Genomic DNA, 14,650 nt, shown 5'->3' with positions numbered 1-14,650 from the left:
ATTACAGACACTATAAAGAAACCATTTGGAAATAACAGAGGAAGGCAGGCTGACTTGCTGTTGAACTGGTCATTATTTGCTAGCTTCAGGGAAGAAGTTCTGACCTTCACCTTTGCAGGTCCAGAAACTCTAATACAACCCAGAGTCAGACTAACAAACATGCAGGAGATGGATACATAAAACCCCATGCAAATCACTTTTCACCGTGAGAAACATACCTCCCCAACTAACCAGAAACACACGTTTTCTGATCAGTGCCTCTTCTTCCCAATAAGAAAATATACCTGAGAAGCCATAACAGAAGGTTCTTTGGTGGCATGGAAACAAAGTACCCTGATGGCTAGTGTCCCTGAGTTATGAGAGCCTAGCTTCTGTGTCCTCCACTATAAGGACTCGCTTGCCAAGGAGACTAGGTGTGTTTTTTTTGGTTGTTTTTAAATTAATTTATTTTATTTATTTTTGGCTGCATTGGGTCTTCGTTGCTACGCCCCGGCTTTCTCTAGTTGCGGTGAGCGGGGGCTACTCTTCATTTTGGTGTGCGGGTTTCTCATTGCGGTGGCTTCTTTTGTTGCGGAGCACAGGCTCTAGGCATGCAGGCTCAGTAGTTGTGGCTTATGGGCTCTAGTTGTGGCTTATGGGCTCTAGCGCAGGCTCAGTAGTTGTGGTGCATGGCCTTAGTTGCTCCGCAGCATGTGGGATCCTCCTGGACTAGGGCTCGAACCCGTGTCCCCTGCACTGGCAGGCAGATTCTTAACCACTGCACCACCAGGGAAGTCCCAGACTAGGTGTTTTTAAATGCCCACCAGCCACGGGGCCCAGGATCCTGGGCAGTACTCTAAACCCAACAACAGGTTTTAACTATAATAAAATTTATTGTCTTCCATAACAAAAAGTCCAGAGGTAGGCCAGGCTCCAGGTGCAGTAAGATAAGCTGCTCAACCATGTTAAGGATGAGAAATGAACCTTTCCTTCATTCCACTCTGCCATCCTCAATATGTTGCCTTTGCCCTCAGCCTAGCTCCTCTCATGTTCACAGTCATCACATAAAGATATGATAAGGCTGAATGGATACAAATACAAGACCCATATATATGCTGTCTAAAAGAAACCCACTTCAGACCTAGAGACACATACAGACTGAAAGTGAGAAGATGGAAAAAGATATTCCATGCAAATGGAAACCAAAAGAAAGCTGGAGTAGCAATTCTCATATCAGACAAAATAGACTTTAAAATAAAGACTATTAGAAGAGACAAAGAAGGACACTACATAATGATCAAGGGATCGATCCAAGAAGAAGATATAACAATTGTAAATATTTATGCACCCAACATAGGAGCACCTCAATACATAAGGTAAATACTAACAGCCATAAAAGGGGAAATCAACAGTAACACATTCATATTAGGGGACTTTAACACCCCACTTTCACCCATGGACACATCATCCAAAATGAAAAATAAAGGAAACACAGGCTTTAAATTAAATGATACATTAAACAAGATGGACTTTTTTTAATATATATAAATTTATTTTATTTATTTATTTATTTTTGGCTGCGTTGGGTCTTCTTTGCTGCACTCGGACTTTCTCTAGTTGCGGCGAGTGGGAGCCACTCTTCATCGCAGTGCACGGGCCTCTCACTGTTGTGGCCTCTCTTGTTGCGGAGCACAGGCTCCAGACACACAGGCTCAGTAGCTGTGGCTCACGGGCCCAGTTGTTCTGCAGCATGTGGGGTCTTCCCAGACCAGGGCTCGAATCTGTGTCCCCTGCATTGGCAGGCGGACTTTTAGATGGACTTTTAATTGATATTTATAGGACATTCCATCCAAAACCAACAAAATACACATTTTTCTCAAGTGCTCATGGAACATTCTCCAGGATAGATCATACCTTGGGTCACAAATCAAGCCTTGGTAAATTTAAGAAAATTGAAATTGTATCATGTATCTTTTCCAACCACAACACTATGAGACTAGATATCAATTACAGGAAAAGATCTGTAAAAGATACAAACACGTGGAGGCTAAACAATACACTACTTAATAACGAAGTGATCACTGAAGAAATCAAAGGGGAAATAAAAAAATACCTAGAAACAAATGACAATGGAAACAGGACGACCCAAAACCTATGGGATGCAGCAAAAGCAGTTCTAAAAGGGCAGTTTATAGCAATACAATCTTACCTTAAGAAACAGGAAACATCTTGAATAAACACCTTAACCTTGCACCTAAAGCAATTAGAGAAAGAAGAACAAAAAAACTCCAAAGTTAGCAGAAGGAAAGAAATCATAAAGATCAGATCAGAAATAAATGAAAAAGAAATGAAGAAAACGATAGCAAAGATCAATAAAACTAAAAGCTGTTTCTTTGAGAAAATAAACAAAATTGATAAACCATTAGCCAGACTCATCAAGAAAAAAAGGGAGAAGACTCAACTCAATAGAATTAGAAGTGAAAAAGGAGAAGTAACAACTGACATTGCAGAAATACAAAAGATCATGAGAGAATACTACAAGCAACTCTATGCCAATAAAATGGACAACAGGAAGAAATGGACAAATTCTTAGAAAAGCACAACCTGGAAGACTGAATCAGGAAGAAATAGAAAATATGAACAGACCAATCACAAGCACTGAAATTGAAACTGTGATTTAAATTCTTCCAGGGCTTCCCTGGTGGCGCAGTGGTTGAGAGTCCGCCTGCCGATGCAGGGGATGCGGGCTCACACCCCGGTCCAGGAAGATCCCACATGCCACAGAGCGGCTGGGCCCGTGAGTCATGGCCGCTGAGCCTGCGCGTCCGGAGCCTGTGCTCCACAACAGGAGAGGCCACTACAGTGAGAGGCCCGCGTACCGCAAAAAAAAAAAAAAATCTTCCAACAAACAAAAGCCCAGGACCAGATGGTTTCACAGGCGAATTCTATCAAACATTTAGAGAAGAGCTAACACCTATCCTTCTCAAACTCTTCCAAAATATAGCAGAGGGAGGAACACTCCCAAACTCATTCTATGAGGCCACCATCACCCTGATACCAAAACCAGACAAGGATGTCACAAGGAAAGAAAACTACAGGCCAATATCACTAATGAATATAGATGCAAAAATCCTCAACAAAATACTAGCAAACAGAATCCAACAGCACATTAAAAGGATCATACACCATGATCAAGCAGGGTTTATTCCAGGAATGCAAGGATTCTTCAATATACGCAAATCAATCAACATGATACACCATATTAACAAACTGAAGGAGAAAAACCATATGATCATCTCAATAGATGCAGAGAAAGCTTTCGATAAAATTCAACACCCATTTATGATAAAAACCCTGGAGAAAGTAGGCATAGAGGGAACTTTCCTCAACATAAGAAAGGCCATATATGACAAACCCACAGCCAACATCGTCCTCAATGGTGAAAAACTGAAAACATTTCCACTAAGATCAGGAACAAGACAAGGTTGCCCACTCTCACCACTCTTATTCAACATAGTTTTGGAAGTTTTAGCCACAGCAATCAGAGAAGAAAAGGAAATAAAAGGAATCCAAATCGGAAAAGAAGAAGTAAAGCTGTCACTGTTTGCAGGTGACATGATACTATACATAGAGAATCCTAAAGATGCTACCAGAAGACTACTAGAGCTAATCAATGAATTTGGTAAAGTAGCAGGATACAAAATTACTGCACAGAAATCTCTGGCATTCCTATACACTAGTGATGAAAAATCTGAAAGTGAAATCAAGAAAACACTCCCATTTAGCATTGCAACAAAAAGAATAAAATATCTAGGAATAAACCTACCTAAGGAGGCAAAAGACCTGTATGCAGAAAATTATAAGACACTGATGAAAGAAATTAAAGATGATACAAATAGATGGAGAGATATACCATGTTCTTGGATTGGAAGAATCAACATTGTGAAAATGACTCTACTACCCAAAGCAATCTACAGATTCAGTGCAATCCCTATCAAACTACCACTGGCATTTTTCACAGAACTAGAACAAAAAATTTCACAATTTGTATGCAAACACAAAAGACCCCTAATAGCCAAAGCAATCTTAGAACGAAAAACGGAGCTGGAGGAATCAGGCTCCCTGACTTCAGACTATACTACAAAGCTACATTAATCAAGACAGTATGGTACTGGCAAAAAAACAGAAAGATAGATCAATGGAACAGGATAGAAAGACCAGAGATAAACCCATGCACATATGGTCACCTTATCTTTGATAAAGGAGGCAGGAATGTACAGTGGAGAAAGGACAGCGTCTTCAGTAAGTGGTGCTGGGAAAACTGGACAGGTATATGTAAAAGTATGAGATTAGATCACTCCCTATCACCATACACAAAAATAAGCTCAAAATGGATTAAAGACCTAAATGTAAGGCCAGAAACTATCCAACTCTTCGAGGAAAACATAGGCAGAACACTCTATGACATAAATCACAGCAAGATTCTTTTTGACCCACCTCCTAGAGAAATGGAAATAAAAACAAAAATAAACAAATGGGACCTAATGAAACTTCAAAGCTTTTGCACAGGAAAGGAAACCATAAACAAGACCAAAAGACAACCCTCAGAATGGGAGAAAATATTTGCCAATGAAGCAACTGACAAAGGATTAATCTCCAAAATTTACAAGCAGCTCATGCAGCTCAATAACAAAAAAACAAACAACCCAATCCAAAAATGGGCAGAAGACCTAAATAGACATTTCTCCAAAGAAGATATACAGACTGCCAACAAACACATGAAAGAATGCTCAACATCATTAATCATTAGAGAAATGCAAATCAAAACTACAATGAGATCATCTCACACCAGTCAGAATGGCCATCATCAAAAAATCTAGAAACAATAAATGCTGGAGAGGGTGTGGAGAAAAGGGAACCCCCTTGCACTGCTGGTGGGAATGTGAATTGGTACAGCCACTATGGAGAACAGTATGGAGGTTCCTTAAAAAACTACAAATAGAACTACCGTATGACCCAGCAATCCCACTACTGGGCACATACCCTGAGAAAACCATAATTCAAATAGAGTCATGTACCAAAATGTTCATTGCAGCTCTATTTACAACAGCCCAGAGATGGAAACAACCTAAGTGTCCATCATCGGATGAATGGATAAGGAAGATGTGGCACATATATACAATGGAATATTACTCAGCCATAAAAAGAAACGAAATTGAGCTATTTGTAATGAGGTGGATGGACCTAGAGTCTGTCATACAGAGTGAAGTAAATCAGAAAGAGAAAGACAAATACCGTATGCTAACACATATATATGGAAGTTAAGAAAAAAAATGTCATGAAGAACCTAGGGGTAAGACAGGAATAGACACAGACTTACTAGAGAATGGACTTGAGGATATGGGGAGGGGGAAGTGTAAACTGTGACAAAGCGAGGGAGAGGCATGGACATATATACACTACCAAACGTAAGGTAGATAGCTAGTGGGAAGCAGCCACATAGCACAGGGAGATCAGGTCGGTGCTTTGTGACCAGCTAGAGGGGTGGGATAGGGAGGGTGCGAGGGAGGGAGATGCAAGAGGGAAGAGATATGGGAACATGTGTATATGTATAACTGATTCACTTTGTTATAAAGCAGAAACTAGCACACCATTGTAAAGCAATTATACTCCAATAAAGATGTAAAAAAAAAAAAACAAAAAACATATGATAAGGCCCACAGGAAATGAGAGGTCAATCCCTTCCCTGTTCTCATGTTTTGGAGTAAGAAAGACTTGCTTAGAAACCCCCTGCAGACTACCTTTCAGGTTGCTATGGCCAGAGCTGAGCACCTTGTGCATTCCCGACCATGGCATCGCTATGTCTGGCCTGGACTAATCAAAGTCTGCCTTAGAGCCAGATGTGGTCAGCTTCCCCCATGCACATGGCTCCATGGAGGGGGTTGGACACTGAACAAAATCAGGGTTCTGTTGGAAGCTAGGATTTCAGAGAAGTCCAAATGAAGGGAAGAAAGAGTGTGGTGGTTGAATGAAGCCTGTGAGGAGTGTCTGAACACAGGAGGTCGCCTGTATCTGGATGCGTCCCTCACCTGAGAGGCGTGAGTCACCTGTGCAGAGCAGTGAGGGAGGCTGCTTGCTGGCAGAGGGAGGTGAGCATGCTCTGTTCCTCTCCAGAAGCTCCATCGGCACAAGCATGGCCAGAGTAGCTCAGTGAGGACACCAGGGAACTCAAGAATGAGGGCAACTCAGGCCCTTGGGAAGACAGAGATCTTAAGTGTGAGGAACTTGCTTATTCACTGAAATATAGCTTACTAAATGGCTCTTGTTAATTAACCATTTTCTTTTACCATAACTTCTTCCTGTTTGCCATGAAGCTTCATTTTTCATGCAGAAAACATTTCTTATCCCTGAACCTCAGGAATCTCTCCTCTGGAGATATGAACAGTCTCTCTCCCAAACAATGTTTAGCTATTTCAACTATTAGAACCCAATTTATTTTATCTGCATTTAGGGGTCTTGAGGATTTAAAAGTGCTGGTTGGCAAAAAGCCTTTTGTTTACTAAACATACCTCTGCCATCCAAAGACACTGAAACAGCAATTTCTAGAAGTGACAACATGGCTAAGTGGGAACAAGATGGGATTTAGATGCAGAAGGACCTGAGATTATTAACTGAGTGACCGTGGGTCCAGTGACTTCCCCTCTCAAGCTTCGGTCTCCTCAATTCTAGAATGATATTATTAGTGTTGACCTGAGAAGATTTTTGAAGGGTTAAATGAGATACTATACAAAAAGCCTTTGGAACACTGCCAAGCATGTAGCATAAATTCGGTAAGTATAAATGTCCTTATTTTTTTAAGTATTTATAATAATAAAGGAAATGTCCTTATAACTAGCCTAGAATGTCTATGAATGGTAAAACTTTGAGCTTCCCAAATAGGCTTGAAGTATCCTGAGACAGGCTTATGAGTTAGGCATGCAGATTTACTGTAGCTTCAAAGATGTTCATTTCCATTTCTTCCACAGGTGCTGATTGCCAGTGGCTGGATACTCTGAGGATGCGGCAGATTGCATCCAACACCTCCTTACAGCGCTCCCAGAGCAACCGCATCCTGGGGTCACAATTCTTCCCCTATCTCAATGACCAGGACTCCTATGCTGCTGCTGTGAGACGGACCCAGGTGCCCATTAAGTACCAACAGATAACACCTATAAACCAGTCCAGAAGCTCCTCTCCTACTCAGTATGGACTGACCAAAGACTTCTTTTCTCTGCATCTCAACTCCAGGGATAGTGACTTTTCCAGTCTTAATACTGACAGCTCTTTAGAGAGGGGTCGATACTCAGATAGAAGCAGGAACAAACACAATCGTGCTAGCCTATCGCTCAATTCTTCTCTCAGAGGAAGAGTCAGTGGAAAAAGTCAGCATTCCACTCCTTCAAGAGAAAGATACTCTGGCAAATTCTGCAGGGTTTCTCAGTCAGCACTCAATACTCATCAGTCACCTGACTTTAAGAGAAGCCCAAATGCCTCCCATCAACCCAGGACCATCCCAGGGATGCCTTTGCGCACAGACACCGACTCACGAGCCAATGAAGAGGAAAGCAAAGTCAGTGAAGGGGGATGGACAAGGGTGGAATACCGGAGAAAACCCCACAGGCCCTCTCCTGCCAAGACCAACAGAGAAAGACCCAGAGGAAACTTCCGCGGAAGGAGAAACTTTTGATGAATTGAACTGGCTGATCTTTTCCTAGCACGTTTCTTTTTAATGTAATGGATTTTGCTAATGCGCTGCCTTCCAAAAGAATTAACAAAAAGACAACCTTTCCATTTTTTGGATTTGGGAAATACCTTCTAAGTGAGACTATAGCCAAAACAGGGCCAGATTATGGGTGTTGGTTGTCCAGTGTAGGTAACTAGACTTAAATATAACCAAACATATTTTATTTCCCTGAATTAACATCTTTAGAGGAGGGAATATACCATTTTATTACCCTAGCCATTGCTGTTCTAGTTAGCAGGGCCTAGACTAGGGTGAGGTTAAATGGAAAAACTTATCTTAAATGGGGCACTCATCTTGGGTGCAAAATTTAAGGGAGGAATCAAAAAGCTCAGTAATCAAGATAAATAATATTCTAGTGTACTATTTAAATAAATGAAAATTAATGCGAAATAACTGTGATAAAGAATCGAAATTCTACAGAAAGACAGAGTAAGCATTACTGATTTTTCCTTTTGTCTAAGGCTCCCATATGGCTTGGCAAGGCACTGTTACTGATCCTGTATTTAGAATTTTGATATTTTTTCATCATGTAATTTTTGCATTAATTTTCTCTTTTAAAAATATTGCATTAAAATATCATTTATCTCGATTACTGAGGTGGTTTTTTTTTAATGTCCCCTTACATTTTGTGCCCAAGGCAAGTGCCTCACTTGCCTTACCCAATCTCCACACTGCTGGTTAGTATTTATTTTAGGAAGATATTTGGGTTTTTATCACAGTCAGAGCCAACTTGATTTGACTTGTCATTTTTAGGCAAAAAAAAGGTTATTGAACTTAATGTTGATTATGATGCCATATATCATACCTTAAGACTCACCAGAAACCAAAGATCTCAATTGCCTAGGAGATTTGTGGTTATTTCTTTCCCAAAGTTCCCAGGGACTGCCCTTGAATATCATTTTCTATATTTTGCCAAAGGAGGAGCAAAGAGGGGAAAAAAACGGTCCATGAAGTCCTCTTGGGATGTCAGCACTCTCAAATCTAAAAGAAAACAGACACAGAACGGGATGATAACATCACAAGCTAAAAGCCAGAGAAATTTAAAATTACCAACAGCCTGTTAGAGCAAGACAGTAAATACCATCCTTGTAGCAAGAAAGCTGTAAGCAGCTGGGGGTAAAGAGGCGAGTGGTACGGGTGGGCGGAAACTGCCTGCAGTTTAGGACAGGAATTGTGGGATCCAGCTTGGGAAATTCATATTTTTACAAATCAAAGGGTCAGGTGGCAACGAACATATTATATGTCAAATGAATAAGTGTTACTTTCAGTACCTTCTGAGATTCTGTTCAACATTCACTAACCCTGAATATCAAGTGTCCTTTGGCCTGGATAGGATTCTCAGTGCTCTGTAGAAAACCACATGACACACTGGCAATTCTGGGGATGGCGGGGGGCTTGGGGGGAGGTCTCTTTTAATAGAAACCGGTCTTCAAGTACATGCGTATATTCCCAGAGTAGCTGCCCTGTTCTAATACAGTGCTTGGGGCCTGGAGGTGCAAACTGCATTTGGGCAGCATTAAAATCTAGGTTATAGGAAATGACCTTTACTTGCAAGGGAAGCTGTGACCTAAACATCAATCCAACAACTCAGCTGTCTAACTCTTATTGTTTGCCATCTGCATTTACAAGCAAAAGCGATGGGAAATGGTGACATCAGACACCAAGGTCCTCTTTTCCACCATGGATAACCAACTTCTCTAAGGTTTTAAGCTCCACTGTGATCCTTTCTCACGAAGCTTGTATCAACCACAGTCTGTTTTCAATTATTTTTTTCCCTTTGTCCTTTGTTCATGTTTAATTTTTTTTAAAGTGAGCTAATACAAAGTATGCTATCTTCATAGCATGCTGCTTCCAAATAAACAATAAAATATTTTCTTTGATTAGAATTTCTGGATAGGGCTTCCCTGGTGGTGCAGTGGTTAAGAATCTGCCTGCCAATGCAGGGGTCATGGGTTTGAGCCCTGGTCCGGGAAGATCCCACATGCTGCAGAGCCACTAAGCCCGTGTGCCACAACTACTGAGCCTGCGCTCTAGAGCCCACGAGCCACAACTACTGAAGCCCGTGCGCCTAGAGCCCGTGCTCCGCAACAAGAGAAACCACCACAATGAGAAGCCTGTGCACCGCAATGAAGGGTAGTCCCTGCTCACTGCAACTAGAGAAAACCTGCGTGCAGCAACAAGACCCAACACAGCCAAAAATAAATAAACAAATAAATAAATTTGTTTTAAAAAAAAAAGAATTTCTGGATAAGTAGCTGAATGTATTCTTAACTGGGTCGCTCTGATGGGAGCACAAAGTGTGGCTCTAATTATTAAACAAAATGCGCATTCTGGGGGATTATTTAAGACTCTGGTTTAAAAGGTATTATGCCAGTGATTGCTTGTTTCATGCTGTTTCCGCTTTTCTTGCTTTCTTGGGCTATTTGTTAGAGAATCCAGCCTGGTAGTAAAATGACTTAATGACCTCATCCCTAGTTAGTGCAGTAGCTGATCACAAAGAGGTTATTCCAAAAGTGCACAAAACTGACCACTACATAAGATCTCATGAAAAAATACTTGTCACCTCAATGCTCCCAGCCAAAACCAAACTAAGAACATCTGGAGTCTGCTTCTTGCTTGTAAAGAAATAATAAGAGTGGATGTTATGTTTTTTCCTAATGATGCTTATTCACCACAAATTGCTTGCCAGGTTGAAAGATGAATGTAAGTCAAGGACAGAGCAAGGATGAACGGGACTTTCTTTTTTCCATCAAGTTAAATCAGTTGCAAGAGGCTGAGTTTATAACAACAACCACCAACAAACACCACCAAAAAAACGCACCAGGGGTATTTTAAGAGAAAAAATTATAGTAGGAATAAATTAAGAAAGTATCTCTTTGAGTTGGGCACCTCTGTGTGTGGGTGATGTGGTCAACCCTCGTAGGCTTCTGATCAAGTCTGGAACAGCTGAGTCTATACTGGTTGCTACCAAAGAGGCAGTCATCACTCCAGGCATTGCCCAGACAAAGCGGGATGTTTTGCTCTTTGCACAGTCACTAGACTAGCAATTCTATAGAACTAACCTGAATAATTGAATAATCCCAAATATGGAAAGGAGAACCTAGAGATTATTTATCAAGGATACTTTAGAAATAAACGTAACCTCGTAATTATTTTCAACCAATTCCTGAATGTAGTTCATAAAAATAATACAAATTAAACAGCCTTTTTTTCTGTTTGTTTTTTTGTTTTAATTTTCGGCTGCACAGCGTGGCCTGCGGGATCTTAATTCCCTGACCAGGGATGGAACCCATGCCCCCTGCATTGGAAGCCCGGAGTCTTAACTGCTGGACCGCCAGGGAAGTCCCTAAATTGCCATGTTTCAAAGTATTCACAGTAAAATTTAGAATAGTAAAATCTGAAATGGGATAATTGGATGAAGAAACAACCGCTACAAAAGAAGACTCACAGTGACACAAGTGATAACTGGTAATATTTGGTGTGAACAACAGAAAAATTGATATACAAAATCTTCATTGTAAAACTTGCATTGAAAGGAACTGATCCCATGGGGGAGGATCGATACAATAAAAAATTAATATAAAAATGGGAAAATTTTATTATGTTGGATAGAATATCAGGGAATTAAATTGGCATAATGACATTCTTTCTTGACAAACATTTCTCAGTAGTTATAGATTTCTGATCACAATATTTTACTCATAAATATAGAGTCAAAATGTCCTAGAGTCAGGCTTCCCTGGTGGCGCAGTGGTTGAGAGTCCGCCTGCCAATGCAGGGGACGCGGGTTCGTGCCCCGGTCCGGGAAGATCCCACATGCCGCGGAGCGGCTGGGCCCGTGAGCCATGGCCGCTGAGCCTGCGCGTCTGGAGCCTGTGCTCCGCAACGGGAGAGGCCACAGCTGTGAGAGGCCCACTTATCGCAAAAAAAAAAAAAAAAAAAAAGTCCTAGGGTCAAAACATCAAGATCAGGATGTCCAGTAATTCAAAATGGCAGGGTCAAAACATCCTGCACACAGCTCAGAGCATTCTGACTTAACTGCAGCTATTCCAATTCAGAAATACCAAATATTTTATAAGCCTTCTATGTATGTTCTCTGTAATTGAGCATTTCACCTCAACAAGTTGCTATAGACATGGCATGCTTCTGAAACTCTGGCTCTCAGAAACTGCTCAGTTACAACCACGATTTGGTTGTGCCAGCTTGTTCAGAATGCAACATCATTGAAATTTGAAATTAGAGACGCTGTAGTGAGGAGGCTTATAAAATCTCTTGCCATCACTTGGATTTGAGAAGCTGCAGTGAAGCCAGGGTGGCCTGGGGAAGTCAGAGCATAAGATCTGGACCCAGCTCTGTCTATTTGCTGTTCCTGGAACTGGTATATGAGATTGCGGAGGTGGAAAAAAATGACAGATCCATTGTCAGAATTGTCAAGGCCTTAGCCTAGCAGGCACCAGTGACCTCTCATTCAATTTTCCTATCCCTTTGACTCACTGGCTGGCCAGATAATGCATGAGCAAATCAAGAGAGTTAAAGAATAAAGCAGACTTGTGACCTCATAGTTCATTCAAAACTAAAATCAAGGTTTACTCTCCATAACCAATGTTCGGTTTACTCAGCTCTCCCAAAGAAATTCCTTCCCTACCACCTAGATGAACCTCACTCAGCCCTCACGGTCCAGCTGACGTCCTGTTTCCCCAAAGGCCTCTGTCCACAGTTCCAGCCATTTGACCCATTCTGGACTCCTCTTGGGGGCCTTTTATCACATAGTCCCTTGCACCATTGCTTAACCCTTGTGTTCCCACTCCCCTGAAGGTGCTCTGTGAGGACAGTGCAGTGCTGCCCAAGAACCTGACGGTAGGAAAATACAACTAACCTCCAAGAATTCATCAATGGAAGGGCCACAAACATCTCAATACCTCCCAGACCTGAAAAACGTGTTTAAAAATCAGACCGGAAGCATGAGGCCATCCAAAGAGAGCACGAGTCTTCTAGAGGCAGTGGGAGGGTTAGAGGGTGGGTTTGGGGACAGCCAGAGGCGGTCAGCCTTAGAAGGCCAGAATAGGTGGTCCACAAAGGAAAAGGTTAGCAATACTATCCACACCAGGCCTTCACACAGGGCATAATCTGCCCAATCGTCTTGGAGACCAGTAAGCAGGACAATATATTGTCCGCAGAGCCCTTTCCAAACAGATGTGAGAATCCACTTGGTTAGGGAAATATAAACCTGTTGTGGAGACGGTCATATGATTGGGCTTCTGCTTACCTTTTCCACATCACTGTCTGCCTCTCCCCACAGCAATCAAACTGAAACGCTGCCATGTTCTCTCTTGTCTTCAAAACTTCTACTCTCTCCACCCAGCTTCCCCTGCATTGTCTAGCTAAGTCATCATTTAGCTCTCTGCTAAGACCTCACTACCTCCAGGAAGCCCTCCCTGATCCCCAGGCCCTTCTTCATGTGTTCACATAGGACCTTGTAGTTAATCAGATGTATCTCCCTCTGTTAAAATTGTCCCCAAGTCTGCTTCTCTGTATTCCTCACTAAACCATCAGCTCTATGAAGGCAGGGACTGCACCTATCTTGATCATCAGTGTATCTCCAATACATAGTTGGTACTCAGTCTGTTTATTGAATGAATACATTAATTGATTAATATATTAATCAGGCTAACAAGCCATTAAATCATCTAAATTCTTATACTAATCCCATGCTCATTAAGTGACCTTAACAGGAATCTCCAGTCCACTTTATTTTTTCTAATATTTATTTATTTTTTTTATTTGGTTGCAGCGGGTCTTAGTTGTGGCAGGTGAACTCTTAGTTGGGGCATGCATGTGGGAACTAGTTCCCTGACCGGGAATGGAACCCGGGCCCCCTGCACTGGGAGCACAGAGTCTTAACCACTGTGCCACCAGGGAAGTCCCCTCCAATCCACTTTAGAGTTACATTTCTAGTGTTAAAAAAAAATTGCCGTTCTGATTTTTACATCAGTCTCTTGTGAGCTTTGCTAATATGAATTGGCCCCTGAGAATAACTCTGAGACACTGATTAAATCTGGGGGCTTATTGGGAGTTCCCTGGCAGTCCAGTGGTTAGGACTCAGTGCTGTCACCGCTGTGGCCCAGGTTCAACCCCTGGTCTGGGAACTAATAATGCTGCAAGCCATGCAGTGTGGCCGAAAAAAAAAAATTGGGGGGCTTATCACTGAGAGCAGATTCTGGGTGTGCCAAGGCCTCCAAGGGAAAGGCCAGCCTATTTTTCCCAAGAAGTAGCCCCTTGGATCATAGTGAACTGTGCTCATTTTCTTTTCTTTTTTATTATGTATTTATTTATTTATTTATGGCTGTGTAGGGTCTTTGTTGCTGCGTGCAGGCTTTCTCTAGTTGTGGTGAGTGGGGGCTACTCTTCATTGTGGTGCGCGGGCTTCTCACTGCAGTGGCTTTTTCTTGTTGGGAGCTCGGGCTCTAGGCGCACGGGCTTCAGTAGTTGTGGCACATGGGCTCAGTAGTTGTGGCACGCGGGCTCAGCAGTTGTGGCGCACAGGCTTAGCTGCTCCGTGGCACGTGGGATCTTCCCGGATCAGGGTTTGAACCCATGTCCCCTGCATTGGCAGGCGGATTCTTAACCACTGCGCCACCAGGGAAGCCCAAACTGTGCTCATTTTCCATTTTGAATTTCTGTATCTCGTATAGCACTATAAACACCAAATCTCAAGAAATGAATGTCACAGGAATAAAAAAGAATAGAAATATTACATATATCCAAGAAATTCACACACAGACATTGTCCTTTTAGACATTTATAGAATCTCACTATATGGCTTTCCTTTCCAGAGACCCAAAGTTTGCTGGGTTTTTTTTTGTTTTGTTTTTTGTTTTTGCCCGCACT

General features: G+C 41.9%; 1 protein-coding gene and 1 non-coding gene across 6 annotated transcripts in view; both read left to right on the top strand.

Moving 5' to 3' along the window:
- The window catches only part of MAP3K20 (mitogen-activated protein kinase kinase kinase 20), a 174,335-nt gene extending 164,701 nt beyond the window's left edge, over positions 1 to 9,634 (top strand). For all 5 annotated transcript variants that reach the window (XM_073807566.1, XM_073807567.1, XM_033860012.2 and 2 more), the window contains one exon: positions 7,005 to 9,634. In XM_073807566.1, the coding sequence (XP_073663667.1) occupies positions 7,005 to 7,705 (701 nt within the window). In that variant the 3' untranslated portion in view covers positions 7,706 to 9,634. The remainder of the gene's footprint in view (positions 1 to 7,004) is intronic.
- A 4,202-nt stretch (positions 9,635 to 13,836) lies between these two features.
- On the top strand, positions 13,837 to 13,908 carry TRNAD-GUC (transfer RNA aspartic acid (anticodon GUC)). Its single transcript has one exon. It is a non-coding gene; the product is annotated as a tRNA-Asp (tRNA).
- The last annotated feature ends 742 nt before the right edge of the window (positions 13,909 to 14,650 follow it).

Source organism: Tursiops truncatus, chromosome 7, assembly GCF_011762595.2.
Source record: "Tursiops truncatus isolate mTurTru1 chromosome 7, mTurTru1.mat.Y, whole genome shotgun sequence".
NCBI lineage: Eukaryota > Metazoa > Chordata > Mammalia > Artiodactyla > Delphinidae > Tursiops > Tursiops truncatus.
This window is presented reverse-complemented; position numbering and strand designations above follow the sequence as displayed.